Source organism: Haliaeetus leucocephalus, unplaced genomic scaffold (assembly GCF_000737465.1).
Source record: "Haliaeetus leucocephalus isolate CR32 unplaced genomic scaffold, Haliaeetus_leucocephalus-4.0 Scaffold752, whole genome shotgun sequence".
Lineage (NCBI taxonomy): Eukaryota > Metazoa > Chordata > Aves > Accipitriformes > Accipitridae > Haliaeetus > Haliaeetus leucocephalus.
The window spans coordinates 583,836-600,909 of record NW_010973188.1 but is presented as its reverse complement, the minus strand read 5'-3'; the positions used below and the strand labels follow the sequence as shown (position 1 = coordinate 600,909).

Below are 17,074 nucleotides of genomic sequence, written 5' to 3'. Positions count from 1 at the left end.
CATTGCCATCCATGTACTAATGATCAGAGAGCAAAAGCATGTTACCACCTTTGGCAAGCACAAGCATATAGGTAATGGAGCACCTTTGCAGTGACTGCCAGATAAGTTTAGTGCTTTTCATTAAGTCTTCTAGCAGCATGCAATTTGTTTCTAGCATTAAATGGCACTTGCTTTTGTAGTTGTGGTATTTGCAAAATGCCGTGCTTACAATCAGAGGCTACAAGAACTTTCAATGTAAAGAAAAGGACAACAGCTAGTGTTGTGCACAGATATCAAAGTTTACCTCATATATTGAGGTGGGAGGGTAGGTAATATCTCTGTAAATCTACTTTTGGCTAAGAGTCCTGTTGGTAATTCTTGGTGGTGCTGCAAATGAAACATTTTGTTGACATCACTTAATTCAGAACAGAAGTATTTCAAGTTCAATAAGCAAGCTTTCATCCATGTGAACATCAGGGCAGCTCCATTCCCACATTTCTAAGTGGTGCATCTCTGGTGCACTAAAACCTAAGAGACACCAAGGATATGTTTCTTCCCTAGAGTGCTTCTGTAGGAGCTGTGTAGGTGTGAGATTCATCTGGTCCTTTTGGTTTTGTGTCTTTGTCATTGCAGATCTCCACATTATGAAGTCCTGTCATACTATTTTTGTTGCCATCCATTAAGTCTTCTGCCATCTCTGTGCTCTTCTTGTTGCACTGACAGAAGTCACTGGAGCTTTCTAGAAAGTTGATGCAAAATTTGATAACCAGTGCTAGCCAGGCCATCCCAAAGAGGATCCACAGAGAGATTACATTCTTGTACCAGCCTGGATAGGTGTGGTCTGGGTTCATCCCTACAAGAGAATCACCCAAAACATTTCTCGATTGGATCAAGAGTGCTTCAAAGGAGACATCACATGTAAAGCAAAGACAGTGGAAATATGACCTAATATTAGTGATTTCTATATAAAACAGGTATGCCATCTACTTAGCATGTGAACAGATGTTGTAAGCAGGTATGTTTTATGATGTGTAAGCAACAGCCTAGAACTCCCTAGGAATTCTGAAGATTACCCGTAAGAAAAATAAATCCCAAATTAAATCTATGTCAAAGTGAAATTATTCACATTTAAGCGTATAGTTTCATTTCTCTACTTGCCACTCAGCATCACAATATTGTATTAGTATGTAACAGGGGTCCCCTGCCGGCACAGAGCTAAGTGGGTTTTATGTAGTGGTGCATGTATCTTGTTAAGCCAGATATAAGTGAGTGAGTTAGTCTCTAAGAGTGGGAGGGAAGGGGCCTGAGCAGTCCTAAAACCCCTAAGAACAACCAAGCCTTAGAAGACAGCTTGAAACTATGCCACCTCTGTCCAGTTGCTCAGCTAGGTACTTTGTGATCCCTTTGGAGCAAAGCTGTATTTTTGGTTGTGCTTCCATACACAAACACACAGGTCTGTTTACTGCAAAGTGGCTTCTACGTGCTTAGTGCCAGTAGTAACATTAATAATAATAACAGGCAAAGCAAAGGAATTAGTTCAGCCCTATGAAGTTACCAGGCTGTATCTGTAAAGCAGGCTGGGGTACCCTTACAAACACAGGTAACATACAGAATACAAATCAGTGGCAGCAGATTTTTTGCATAGGCTTTTTCTCTACTGCTTCTCAGGTCTCATTATTTAGTTTTCTTACCTTAGGAAGGTTTGTCACTTTGTAACTGAATACCTACAGCACAGCAGATACTACAGAACACCTGATACTGTCAGGACAGAGTGTGAGGAATTAATATGTCTGAGGTGGTACCTCCATGAACTTGGAGGCCACTCTCCACACCATGTTCCAATGAAAGGTACACATAGGGCTGGGTTGAAATGGGACTTCCATAAAGGCAGGTGTTTAGGTATTTATCATCTGTGACTGGTTGTATGTAGGAATACTGTCCTGTGATTACCTGCACAGACTAGCAGTTCCCAAATAGTGGTCCATGAACTGTTACTGTCTACAAGATTGTGATAAGTAGTAACTGGTCAGTGGAGCCATATTAAACAGCCAATCCTTTACATCTGTTTACTTGGTATTATTATATATTACATAATACACATTGTATGTGTTTTCAGTATAATGGGACCACAAGACATTTTGAGGTTGTCACTAAGCCACTGGTAAATATTTGTGAGCTACCAACCACTTCTGTGGTAACTACTCTTTGGGCTAGCTTTCTACATCAAGGTGAACTTCAACCAGGAAGCGTATTATATTCATCCTTCAAACAAGCACCTTTCACCGATGCTAAACTCAAAGGTTTAAAAATTGTTTGCTTCTAAACAATAAATGAAAACAAGAGGGAAGGGCTATTTGAGGCTTCCAAGGAGAATGTTTTATCCACAGAGACCATCCGATAAGTACAGTCTCAGGGATAAGAAGATCAGAAGCAGTTTAGAATCTACATGGCACCCTGTGTACAATAGAACAGCTTACTGAGTTTGTAAAATATCAGATTTCAGGGCCAGTAAGAGAAGCTACATCAACATTACTAAATAAAACAGGCTAGGGACCTCTCTGTGACTTCAAATCCAAGTGCCATAGCCTGGCGTATATTTCCCCCAAAACAGAGCAGCTGTGTCCAAAGTGAACATCAAGCACCACTCCTGGCACGTGATATCCCCCAGAATTTACCTGGTCCAGAACAGCGCCAGGGATCACACTATTGGGGAAACAGCATAACAGTCACAAAATAGTGACAGTCACTTGAACCCATGCCCTGACCCTGATTATTTTTATGTTGAGACATAAACCACAAACACACTATTTTAAGGCCAAAATGGTTTGCTTCTATATACCACAGGTCACTGACATATTCCCATACTGAACCTAGTGTATCTATGGTGGTATGCCTGTTACAAAGGTACCACACAGCTGAAGGTATGCCTGGAAGTGGGAGGTACACTAGTGAAGAGCTTCAAAATTAGTTATCAGAAACTGAGAAAACTAAAGCTGCCACAGCACAGAGTTCAGCATCATCTATAAAATCAGCGTGGGAAAATGCTGAACTGGCTAGCTTTTGTTAAGCTCCATCTGGCTACCCTTACACACAAGCTAACTTGATTCCAGCTCATTTAAGCATGCCTACACAAGCTCTAGTCATAACTTTGATGCATTATAGACAAGTCCTAAGGTAACCCCCATTAAGTTGTCCAAGCATCAAGCAAGCACTACAAAGAAAAGAAAAGAAAGGATCTGTAATAAGATGGTTTAGTCTTTCTGTCTCCCAGGGATTCAAGGGTGCGTGTGTTTCTATAATCAATTTGTTTTTAATGAGAAAGTCTTTATCAAAAAGGTGTGTCCTGTGTTTCAGCAAATGCATCGGGCATGGGTCCAAACCCATTTCCTCTGGCAAAGGGTTTTGGCAACCAAAACTAGGCTGTGCCTGGTGCCTGACAGTCTACACCTAAATGACTTAAGCTGCCTTTTAGAAAGCAGTTCTCTGGGGGTTTGACAGAGGAAATGGTCACTGTCTGTTAACGATGATGCAGAGTAGCATCTGCTTAAAACTAGTCACTGCTGATGCACTGGAGCACACCAAGCACACCACCAGCGACTGCTGTGGTTAAAAGCATAGCACTCCCGTCTGGTGTTGTAGTCATTCAGGGGACAGATCACCTGAATGCTGGAAGATTACTCATTGTCTGGGAAACGATTTCTTTGCTCTTCCACAGGTAGCATTACTGTCTCAGAAATCATGTCTTCTCCAACCTGTCAAATGCTTACCACAACATATTTATCACCAGGTCTGTGGATTGCTAGTGGTTTAAAACAGCCAAGTTGGGAGCTTCATACGCCACACATTTGGCTTTGATGTTTAGTAGGTGAAAGCAATGAAATGTGAACTACTCACCAACCACATAATCTCCAAACCCTATAGCACTGAGGGTAATGAAGGAATAGTAGAAGCCTTCTTCATAAGACCAGCCTTCTTTGTCAGAGAACAACAAGGGAGGTAGCAGGAGGAACAATAACAAACCAGTTACCAGTGCACAGGTCTTAATCAGGAGGGAAGCTTTTTTCTAGTAAAACAGAAAAAAAGGAAGAGACTGTCACAAGAAGGGTGGCAGGGAAAGCCCAGCTCAGTTTCTGGTTGAAGATGATGCTGGACTCCATAAAAACCACACAAACATTCACGACATTCCACTAGAATAAACAGTGTGGCTCTCCCAGTCAACACAAACTGGGCATCACCTTCGCGAGTCCTAAATTCATACCAGTTTAAAGCCTATTCCACAATGTTCCCATGTAACTTACACATGCAATTCTAACTATGACTGATAATAAACAGACCAGATATTCTAGGACTGTGCATCACTCTGAGGCTCTGGCACTTCTGCTGCTGTAGGGGAAGCCATTCATCACAGAAGTTCCCTCAATTAATAAACAACCTTATCTGACACCTCATAGAGCTGTCATAAACTAAATTTATTTGCTTCCAGTTATTCCTGTGTATTATTGTCTTTTTGGCCAAATAGGTAGGCAGGCTGTCCTTGTTAGTCAGAGGATCCCAAATACCAGACAATGCCATTTCTGTCTTTTCTTTCCTGAACTTGAGGGTAAGGCATATCTGTCCACATTGCTTACCTGTCTGTGAAACACCTCTTCTAGGCGACGGGCACAATGCTGAACCCCCAACAGCATTAGCTGCCCAATTTCATTCAGGACTACAAGGTTCAAGGGGATTCCAAAGAGTGCAAACAAGATGCAGAAGATTCGACCAGCCGCAGTGCTGGGGCTCAGGTTCCCATAGCCTAAGCAGGGAAGGAATGAGGTGTTAAATCGAACATATTCTCTGCTTGCCCTCCTCCCCTGGAGGGGTGAACCTCCATCTTCTACAAAAGTTAGATGAGAACGTCACTGCTCCAAAAGGACCTTTTTCATAAATAACTGTAAGCTACATCCATTGTTTGTCATATCCTATTGTAGGCTGGAAAATAACATTTCTTTCCCTGCTGATTTTGTTTAGTTCCTTTTCCATTTACCAGTGAATTTCCTCTTCCCTACCCACTGTCCTGGCTGGGATCTGATGTAAATGCAAAACTTCCATTTAGTTCAGTCTTTGTAGGCATTGTTGGGATGGGGTTTGCTGGTAAATGATCCTGCATGGATATCAGATGGTCTCTGAATCACAACAGTAGTGTTTTAATTAACAACAAGTTTTTTCTACCTTTGTCCCACAGGACTAGTGAACTTAACACTTCCTCTTTGCTTATACTCCTCTCGCGCCACAAGAACCAAATACACTTTAAGCTTAAATTGTCAAAAAATTTGCCTAGAGTCAATAAACCCAGAGAAATTATATTTAACTTGAATAAAATGCTTCAATTTCAGACCTAAAGAAAAAAAATGTTTGAAATTTTACCTTTTTCTTCTAATCATATAAACTGGTCTAATAAAAGGTACTGCCCTGCAAGCACAGCCTTGCTTGTATCCTTACATCATCATGGCTTCAACATCACTGCTGCAATATTTGTCTTTATTCCCCACATTTTCTTTTAAAAATGTCCTGTAAATTTGCAGGCTTGCAATTCTGTAATTTCAAGTGGTTTATGCCACAGGAAAGTCAGATTTAACTTTGGTTTACTACACAGGATGTTTTTAAAACAGGGGAAGGACTAGCACATGACAAGCATTTCAACAGTGACTTAGCCAGTCAAAGACCTATAGTCTTGGCTACATTTCAAAATCACTTCCACTCATTAGAGATTTGTCCATATACAAGATGGACATAACCTGGCAAAGCTTATCTTTTCACCACAAATAATGATACCCCGTCCCAGCAACAGCCAACTGTTGACGCAGTGCAAGCACAGAGGTGCTCCCACCACTGACGCCTTGCTACCACGCTTGTAGGAGGCGTAGCCCCAGGGCAAGTGAGCAGCCCTCAGGAGGGGGAAGTCTAAAGGCTGAGCTCTGTACATAAGTGAGAGTGCAAATATCCATGGTTGACTAGATGGAGTACCCATTTCTTCACTAACCTCTGTCCCACACCAGCTGTAGTAAGCCACCGACCAACAACGTAGAAAGGTGTGTAACTCTGAGCTTGGGATATCTAGGCGTTCAGTGTCAACTTTTGTGCTGACAAAAATCTCTCACCGCGGACAACTCTGCAAACAGTTAATTGTGCACATGCACTGGCAAACTACCCCCAGAAAAAGGTCTGGCAGCAAACAATTTCACAGCATTTATATAGGCTGTCTTTTCATCTCACTCTTACCCCCACAAATTCAAAATTTTACTACCTGGAGGACTTTCCCTCAACAATTTTAGGCTTGAATGACTTGTGAGCCCCTGGGTTTAATTTATGTGGCAACATACAATATACCTCCAAAACAATGGCCCCAGCAGCCTGTCCCTGGGAGGGGGAAGAGCATCTCCCAGAAAAAATCAGATGCCGTTATGTAGCTAGAGGTTGTTTTGAGATACAGTCAAAGTGGCTAAACTAAGACTGTAGAGCAGCCTTAATTCCAGTGCTTAATTCCTACGCTTACTGTAAGGCTGGAGTCTGAACATGAGTCACATACATTTATGGTCAGTCATTCCCAAGGTTTTTTGGTTTGTTTTTTTTTTTTTCCTTATTCCCCTTCTATATCAAGTTTAAAAAGACTATGTAATGCCTTAGGCAGTTCTTTTTCCCATAGCTTTCCAGGTTATCCAGTCCCTGAAGAAAAACATCAGATAAGAGAGAAAGAAATGTCCATGATCTCAGCCCACTCTGTGAAGCACAGCAGCCTTCAGGGTTTTGGGGACCCTACATAGTGCTGACTGGAGAGCATCTAAGGTTAAGCTGTACATTGCATGTAATTTAGAGCAGCAAATTCAATAATGTAAGAAGCTCCAATGTGTACAGTAAGCCCAGCACACCAAACACTACATCTGCTTTGCATATAATTTATCTGGGTCCCTTTTCCCTTGGGCTCAGCAGCTCAAGACGATTTCCTGAAGACTTGGTGAGTAGTTGCTGTAAATACACCAAAAAGCCACGTCCCAGTAGCTTTTTACACAGGATACAAAGTTTAATCAAACAGCCCAGGAGACTTTAGATTATGCAAAGTGGCTGGCAATTTATGTCTGGCTGATGACACACCCTTGCCTTTGGACTAGACAAGGAGATGCCAACCTACTTGTATATAAACATCAATTGTTATAAAACTCAAGCAGGAATGGGTAATTGGGACTTACCCTCTTCAGTAAATGGAATGAGGCTAAGTGGTGTCTTATACATTAGAAGATCTGAACCAAGTTCAAAGACCAAGACAAACTACACTAGCAGCTGTGTCACTTCCCTCATAAGGCTGCTACTGGGATGTCACCTGGTACGTGCCTGTGCCAAGAGACACTGAGGGATGCTCACCAAAAACTACATAAAGGTCAAAGCGTAAGCATTTTCAATGAAGCAGCTGGATTAAGTAACTGCCTGTATAGCTTCCCTCATTTTGAAATAAAGTGCAACGTAACTTAATCTTCCTTAGAAGCAGCAAAATGAGTGGTCTTATTTCCAAATGTTCATTTCCACATGCTTCACTTATGTGCTTCTGTTACACATATTAAGTAAATTCAGCTTTGTTTTCCTGCTTGCCCTTCACATTCCTGTAAATAAGGGATTCAGAGGCTCTGCAGACTTGCTAAGAGGAGTAGACTGGTGTGTGATTAACAGATGATCAATAAAAGATCTCTTCATTCACAAGACAGTATCCTACCTGCAGTGCCTCCAGTTCAGCTGCGGCAACTGCAACTTCCTGCTACCCACAATGGAAGGTTTGTTTGACTCCCATTCTCACTGCCCAGAGGTAAAAGAGTATTTTAAACAAAAAGTGCTTAGAACAAAAATATGTGTCTTTCATAGACTGAAAAACATCTGCAAATTCACCAAATAATTTCAGCTGGGTGGGGTGGGGTGGGGAAGGATTTAAAAAAAAAAAAAAAGCTGGAGGAAGAGTCACTTCTCTAACCTGTAAACTTTACCAGCAGTTGTTTGAGTATTCAAACACATTTTTGGGGAGATTTGGTTTAATTCTTTCTCCTACCTGAGTGGATACAAGCCATCACTTCCCACAGGAATGACCTAATCCCAAATTTACAGAACGTTCTTATTGACAGTATTTTGCTTTGAACACCCAGACACTCAGCAAAGCCTGGGAGCCAGGTGTCTTGCCTCACACACAAGTGTCTGATCTACAGAGCCACTGGGCAGTTCAGCAAGGAGTGCCAGTGCTAGAATTATTTTATTTTGCATTACACATTTAAATACTCAGAGAAAGATGCTCCACTTCGCAGGTGGGGTGGTCTCCAGTGAGCTACAATCCTGCTCTCCCAGGCACAGGAGGAAATTGCATACTGGTCTCCTACACCCTCAGGGAGTGCTTGAACCACCGAGCTGCTTCCACCACCAGCTCCTCCTCCAATACTTTTCAGAAGATCTAAACTTTTCTTTCCTTTGTGCTCCCTACAAGTAACCTGAATATTTTAATCTGGGCTAAATGAAAGTTTTTGTTCATGATGAATTCCAATGTTGCAATAAGAAAAATAAAAATACTCAAATTCAGTTTAGATGGAAAAGATGTCTTCTTATAATACAGCAGACAAACTAGGAGAAAAACCCCCAAAGTTATTGATTACTCACACAGCCTTAGGATGTGTTCATTTGGTTCCTGAAAATGGGCCCAGCTTATCTGAAATGTGTCCCTGATAAAGCCCTCAGTAACCTGGGCTGACCTCATAGCTGACTGCTTTAAGCAGAAGGTTGCACTAGAGACCTTCTGAGGTACCAGGAAACCTGATACCACCTACATTCAACTGAACATCAGCAAGTCGGGGGTTCCTATCCTCACTCATTCTTTCAAATGTCTCTGTGAGCACTAGCTACATATACCAAATGAACCTGCTTGGCTTCTCAAGCTTCTTGTGAGATTTCACACTACACTCACCAAGTCTGCTCTAAGTGCAGGATACACTTGTCAGCTGGATACAGCCATTGAGCTCAGAACACTCTCATTGGGACCCTGGCAGGTTGAACCAGAGTGTGTGTTGGAGGTGTCCATCACTATTCATTTTAGCTGGTGCTGTGATGAAGTACAGACCAATAACTAAGGGTGGTAGACTGAAAAACACATTTGAACAGAGTTATTTAACTATTTTAAGCCCTATGAAGTTCCAGGCAACAGCAAAATTTAGTTGCACGCTCCTTCAGTGAGTGAAAGGCCAGAAAAATGCTTGGGATGAGTATTGCAGTCATCTTCTTTTTGTTATATTTGTACTGTGTATACACTGGAAGCTGTATAGCAGGCTTAGTCTCGAAAGAATGAGATGGAGGAAAGCAGACCAAATTTGTCAGTGCTCAGGAGACAGCTCAGAGGATGTTACTGTGAGTGCTGTCCCCACATCCACCAGTGACCTCCCATGGACCATTGTGCCACATCCCACTTGGCCAAGCCTGTAGAGCAGCTCTGCCAGCTGCCACAGAGCAGGGAAAAGATCAACGTATCAAAGGTGTGGGACTCTTCAGCAGAAAACTCCCCTACACAAACCTGAGGTTCATAGAGGATTCAAATGTGAAAGTGGCCCTAGGCTGTTATTCCATGTTTTAACTGCTTCGAGACATCAAGTTGCTTTAACTGGATTTCCCAGTGGAACATCAGCCAGCAATGGGCAGAAGCCTGGCCATTTCTGAGCAGCTCCACCACAGGCTGAGCAGAACTACAGAGGCTCAAAATCTTAGAAACTCTTGCTGGCCCAAAGCCCTACACTGCCAGGACTTCACAGCCCTGAACTAGCTGTTGTTTTTTCCCCCCATAGGAATCATCTGTGGCAACATAATAAAATGTCTGTAATGTAACAAATACCACCCCTCACTCAATAGCCTGCTCCTTGCCTCTTTGCTAACCCCCAATCCTTTGGGGGATTGCTGTTAGGAGCTACTATACTGTGTTAACCAGAGAAGGGAAGGACAGGAGGAAGGTTTTCCCCTTCCTTCCTTTCTTCACCATGAGATGGTTTACTTGCCCTACTTTATGTTTAAAAAAGGACCTTTGAAATTCATACAAATGAGTACTTAGCTTTGCCACCAGAAAATGGGAAGGCAGCACTAGGTAATGACATCCATCCACTCAAGAAAGGTGGACATTCAGGCTAGAGAGGACAATACTTCCTTCTATTCTTAGGCTAGCACAGACAACCTCAGTCTCATCACAAATCCTTTCCCTAGCACCTTCTCTGAAATTACACCACCCCATAGTCATTTGACTTTAGGAACTTTCACCTCGTGCCCCACTTTGAACTTGCTTTGACCTCTACCCTGTTAGCCCAAAATAACTAGGAAGAGAGTGAAGACAAGAAGAAAAGACTTTGTGTCAGCAGGGGATGAAGACATCTGAGAGATAAAACCAGCAGCAAGTTAGCTTCTCTTTCTTTAATCGTGTTTAGTACTATAGCTCTAAAGGAACTCTGAAGATGACTCTTCAAGGCATTAGAGAGGGTTCCTATGGAAACATCTGCAGAAAATGCGGTAACATACAAGATCTGGGATGACATGACATGGAAAAGACAGCAATGAAGAAAGCACAGAAGTATAACAGTGGGAAGAAGGAATCAGCAGAAGGCCAGGGCTGCCCATCCCACATGATCAAAAGTTATAAATGCAGTTCCATTCAGATTATGAGATTGGCCAAAAATCTCAGCCTTGTGAAGCTGGACCTGCTTTCAATGGTTCCATACCACAGCCTGGGATAAGCTCTTCCTTACCACATAAGGCACAAAATCCTCAACAAACCCTTCTCAAAAAACCTTCCCAATTGTGTCATTTACCCCATAGCCATGCCTTGTACATGAAGCTTCCTACTGTGAAGTCACTCCTCTAAACTTCATTGAGTTCTCTGGAAAGGACCTTGTCTCTTTACTTGACATCATCAATTATCCTTCTCAGTCATGTAGTGATGTCTGCATCAATGAGGCTGCACCACCCACTGTCTCAAGAACATGCATAAAGAAAGAGGATTCGTAACAGGCTCAAGGCAAGGCTCTGTGAGGCTATCTGTATTTTCGTCTTCTACAACATACTGTTATCAACAGAGTATTAAGACCCTAACCTGTATGCAATTAACAATTTAACTTGAAAAAGCAAAATCAAGGACCCAGTTGTCTGAAATTCTCTGCAGAGAGGTGACTTGTACAGCATTCTCAACTCCACAATTGAAAAATCATGAACAAGTCCCTAAAGTCACAGCATCAGCTTTAAAAGAATGAGATAAAAAGAACAAAATACTACAGCTTTTTATATTTGCCCCCTGCTATCAAGTCATTCCTCACCCACCCCCTCCCACCTTCAGGGCAAGGAGTTTACTTAAATAAAAACGAAAAAGTAGCTTAAGCTTTCATGGAGTAACAGCCAGAAACATTTAGTCTAGATCTCTGCCAACGTCACAAAACCCCCTTATATTTTAACATGACAAATTTGATTCTTCTTGAATGTCGTTAACTTAAATTGGTTGTGGTAAAACAGAGTCACTCTGACAGCTCAGAAAGCGATGAGGATCAACTCCTGAGGCAAAGCAAGCTGCTTTGTACCAAAGGCTGGAAGGAACTGCCCAGGCTCTTCGCTGGAAACCCACAGCCTGTGTAGTCCTGTCTAATGAGCCTCCACTGCCATCATCTGGTACAACCCGTACCAGATAGCACAACACACCAAACGTAGTTCCCAGCCAGAACACTACACGTGCAAAAGAGCAGAAAGATGTACTGAGTCACAGGGAGGTGAGCCCCCCGACCTCTCGGTAAAAAAACCATCCCTTCTTTCTCCCTCTCAGCACTTGTTTGGGGTCTTAATATGCTGAAGTCAATCTCTCTTCAATAACGATCAAGGAAATCAAAAGAATGCTACACCTGGGTGCACAAAGAAAATTCTTGATCTAAAAATGTACTTGAAACTGAAGAGAGCTGACAGATTCAACACAAATCAGGAAACCTGTGAGGGTTTTTTGGTATTCAGCGACCATCTCTCCACATACTCTACCCCCATGGATTTTATAATACTGAGTCACACAGTAAGAAAAAGACATCAGGGCGAGTTATTAACGGTTTTGGGGACTGGGGACATGCACTGACAATAATTAATAGCACCTGCCTTAAGTAACACTGTACCTAAATACTTTTTATTGTTTCTGTTCTCCCCCCCGCTTATTTCCATCATTCCTTCATGTCTTTGCATTACTAATTTGTTGAAACCTGACTCAATTGAATTGTTTCATTAATCCAGCTACTCGACTGTCACCTAAACAAGCAGGTCCTCATCCAATACAGGGAGTAATAAGAAGGAATAATTCATAAATATAGTTTCCAAAGATTCAACAGCCAATATTAAGAGTTTTTCAAAATCATCCCCTCTCCTTATAACAGGAGAAGTTCATTTCAATGCACAATTCACCTCAGACCTCTCAGAGAGCACTAGGCCTGGGAAAGTACAGGCAGTGCAGCACTGTGAAGGTCAGGCCCCAAAAGCTGCGTAACTTAGTAGGGATATCTACTGAGCTAATTATACCTGTATCTGATTAGTTAGAGATCATTACTGTGCTAGCACTGACAAAGGCTTTCTAGGGCTAGGTTTATAGGTGCTTACCTATTGCATGATATAGACAAGCTACACGAAGCCCCATAGGGCTGGAGCAGCATCTGATAGTACAGGTCCTCATTCCCACTCCTCTCCCACCCATGAGGCAGCCCTGCAAGCAGGGAACTCTTACCAATGGTTGTTATTGCAGAGACGGAGAAGAAGAAAGACCCACTAAAGTCCCACCTGCCCAGGCTAGTGGTGTTTCACTGGAGGGTTATGCCACTCTTGTAGGCTTGGATGATGCCCTGCAAAGAGACAATAATTTGAGATCCCACAAACCCCCTTGTGGCAAGTTCATGTGACCAGCATTTCCAGTGCTGGCTGGTAAAGTCACAAACTACAACTACTTCCGACTCTGTTGCTTCCCTTTTAATAGGGGATATCCTGTGCCTTAGAGACCAAAGAGCTGAGAGGTCAGAAAAGCCAAAAGCCAGCATATTGGTTCTAAGGAAAGAGCATCTACAGAATAAAAGAGAGTTGCACATGCACATGGTAGATCATACAGGTAAATGTGGAAGACATTGGAGAACAAGAACTACCTAGAGAAAGCTTAGCCAGATAGTTATTAAGCCTGCCTTATGACATATTCATTAGGAAAAGAAAGTGTTTCCAGATGGGATATTCTGACAACAGAAGTACCAGAGCAGCAAATATACATGCACATGTAAATGACACAGATCCCTCACCAATAATGGAGAGGAGTGTATATGGCGTGATGTAGGAGATGGAGACTACACAGGATGGCTAGTCTACTAGTATCGGGCAATATGTCTCCGCATCAGAACTATAAGTATGAATAAATGGATTAGATTATTATGATGCCTGATTCTGTTCAATCCACCTGGGAAAGACTCAGAAGTCACTATGCTGAAGTGTGCAGTAATGCCAAAATAAGATATTAGATGTCTTAACAGTACCCACATCTGACTATACCTTCTCATACTAATAAAATTAATGACATTGAACTAAGTTGTGTCCAAAACAACGTTAATCACAGCACATACAATAAACATTTCACACCCACTGACCAAGAATCCTTGAGAGTTGATAATCCTTGAATGCAAAGTGTAGCCAAGAATACATAAATTCATCACTACTGAGAAAGACATCCAGATACCAAATAATACTATCCCTATCCTAACAATAAGGCTACTGATAAAGCTTTCACCATTGATAATAAAAGGAATCACTCTCAGGTTAGATTTGCATCAGTTGTGGGTTTTACAAAGTTGTAGTTTATACATTCATCGAGCAAACCAACACTTCAAGCCTGCAAAGCAAAGCTTTGTCCCATTTTACTGATGTAACATGCTGTAAATGATTTATATAATACTATACAGGGCTGTGAATTAAAAACAGTTTCCAGAGTCCAAGCAGCAGCTTAACTACAAGGACCATTATCTCTTTTTCTTCAGAGCTACTAGTTCTCACACTAAGAACAAGGAGCAGCTCAGAGTATGTAGTTTTTCAAGTGAGAAACACCGTTTGATAGTTGCATTGTCAGAAATATCTTCATTTACTCATAACTCAAGGCAATTTAAACCATTCAGGGTCACATAATCTATTAAAGTCTGATAACATGCTCTTCTCTGCACAAGACAGAGCAGAGAGCCCTTGTGCTGAAAAGGGCTAAGGACCAGATGCTATATTATATTATGCTTCCTTCTGTGAACTGTTGCCATAACTTGAGCAACTCACAGAAAGAATCAGTATGAAGCATAACTGACATGAAAGAATCGAGCCCCCCCCCCCCCCCCCCCCCAAAAAAAAAAAAGAGAGAAAAAAGTTTGTGTCAGGAAGCCTACAGCAGGATTTGTTTTGAATAGTTGTATGTAATCCCACCCACCCACCCGCCCCCTTCTTCCAGGGCTGGTATCTGCATTAAAGTTTGTCAGGTTGTATGGGATGCAGGCTCTGACCTTTCTCTGCTCTTGATCTCTGACAATACTTGACCTCAGGTTCAAGATTTGTAAGAAGTTCTGCAGACAACGGTCTAGTTGGGTATCACAGTCTCCATTAACATAAAATAACTCCCAGACTAAACCACATGGCAAGGGAGACACTAGATATTTATACAGATGACCTGTATTTTTTCCCCTCCAGAAACCAGGGGTTAAATTTGAAACTAAAAGCCTTGTTATTCTCTCAAACTTTCCTTCTGTAGCCTGTGATCTCTGCAGTTATAAGAAGTAAAACAGCAACAGCCCAACTCTCATATAAATTTATTATCAGCTTGATCAGATAGACTCAAAAAACCTACACATGCAGCATATTTGTTGTCCATTCTCCTGAGTGATGTCCTGCTGATATAAGCTCAGTTGACAATATTATATACAACATCGTTTTTAAAGCCAGAAACACTTAAGAACCAGAGAGGATTGTAAGAAACTGTGGCTGAATCGGCCCAAAGAAATGGAAATTTCTTCATGCAGAAAGGGGAAATAAGCAGCCTGTCCAAGACATTATGCGAGAAGCAAGCAGCAGTAACCAAGTCATTAAACGTTTAATTTCACATCATTGCACCACTTCCGTTATGCATAGTTTGGGACCAAGAGACCAAGCAGTTGTGAGCACCCATGCTAGCTTTGCAGTGATTTATAACAGCACAGTGTCTCAGAGTAGTCATCTTAACTTTCCCTGAGGTGATGCTACTACATACAGCATTTGTCTTAAGAGCCTACAGATAGGCTAAAGTATTTGCACTAACAGCATGATGATCCTGCACTCATCTAGATGGGAAGGAAGGTACCATGTAACTATTACTCATTGGCAAAGAGCAAGCACTGAGCTTGCAGCTGCCAGCTGTTTTCCTTTCTAGGACTAAGGCACTTAGCATGTTTGGGGTAGGTCTTCAAGACCCTTCAGCAGTAAGCCTCTGGCTAAGCATTTCTTTGTTAAATCTTGTTATCAAACATCCAGATAACATCATTAACCATTAGGCCCACAGCACCTGTCACAGCCAGCTATGAGGACCACTGAATACTCATACAAATCAAAGCCACTTAAGTAAACAGACACTTCCCGGAGAAACTTCAAGTTCATTACTATTAGGAAGAAAGAGCTACTGATGCCATCCTGTCCTGGTTTTGGCTGGGATAGAGTTAATTTTCTTCCTAGTAGCTGGTATAGTGCTATGTTTTGGATTGAGTATGAGAAAAATGTCGATAACACACTGATGTATTTAGTTGTTACTAAGTACTGTTTACACTAAGTCAAGGACTTTTCAGCCTTTCCTGCCCAGCCAGCAAGAAGGCTGGAGGGGCACAAGAAGTTGGGAGGGGACACAGCCAGGACAGTTGACCCAAACTGGCCAAAGGGGTATTCCATACCATGTGACATCATGCTCAGTATACAAACTGGAGGGAAAGCTGGCCAGGTGCCACTGCTCAGGAACTAGCTGGGCATCGGTTGGTGAGTAACAGTAGAGTGTATCACTTGTTTTGTATATTTTAATTATTTTATTATCATCATTATTATTACCATTATTATGATTTTCTTCTTTTTTTGTCTTATTAAACTGTCTTTATCTCAGCCCATGAGTTTTATTCCCCCCCCCACCCCCCAATTCTCTCCCCCATCCTCCTGTTGGGGCCCACTGAGCAAGTGGCTGCATGGTGCTTAGTTGCCAGCTAGGGTTAAACCACAACACATTCTTAAAGTGGAAGATTCGTAAAGGGTGGCAATAAAAAAAAAAGCTGGTATCTTTAAGTAAAAAATGTTTTTTTTATAGTATCTAGAATCAACCTTTGACACAGCAACAATAATGATAGAAAATTAAGGATTGATACTCCTGAGAACATTAGAACTAACGGAGCTTGCCTTCCTACAGCTGTGCCCATAGAGGCAGATTCATAAACAAGAAATCTGTTGATAGCTATTAATACACAGAAATTAAAATTACTTCTGGCACAGGAAGATGTTAGATTGCAAACTCCTGAAGGCTGACAGAGCATTAAGGAAGACATCAGTGTATACTTTCCCTAATTTAAGATGTTCCTCTAGACCACTTACTTTGGCTAGTGCTTTTTTTCAGAGAAAAATGAAAAGTGGTTTATCATTTTTGACAAAACACTGGAAAAACCCAGCTAATAAACACTCTAACAGAACAGCTGAATTATCCTTGCTTTCCCATTGAAGAGTCAGTGATATGTCTCTGCTGATAATTTTCAGAAAAACATGAAGTATATTTTGGCCTGTAGGTTCCAAATTTACTGAAGAGGAACTGAATCATACATGTTGGGTCACATCTGTGTAGTTGCCTTAGCTGCCTTTCTGAGAACCAGAGAAATTTTTTTTGCATTACACTGATTTTGACCTGAAATGCTAGGGGTTTTTCTTTTTCTCTTAATTAGGCTAGTCATTTGTACAGTATCTGCTCCAAAACCTAATGCATTAAAAGGCACCTAGTAGAAGTCACACCTCAAATGAGGTGTTCAAAAGCAGGTAT

General features: G+C 41.7%; 1 protein-coding gene across 1 annotated transcript in view; it reads right to left on the bottom strand.

The window, feature by feature from the left end:
- Positions 1–536: 536 nt before the first annotated feature.
- KCNK17 (potassium channel, subfamily K, member 17) overlaps positions 537–17,074 on the bottom strand; it is a 25,373-nt gene continuing 8,835 nt past the window's right edge. The window contains 4 exon segments of the mRNA XM_010581123.1: positions 537–832; positions 3,874–4,042; positions 4,608–4,774; positions 12,758–12,872. Coding sequence (XP_010579425.1) covers positions 537–832; positions 3,874–4,042; positions 4,608–4,774; positions 12,758–12,872 — 747 coding nt within the window.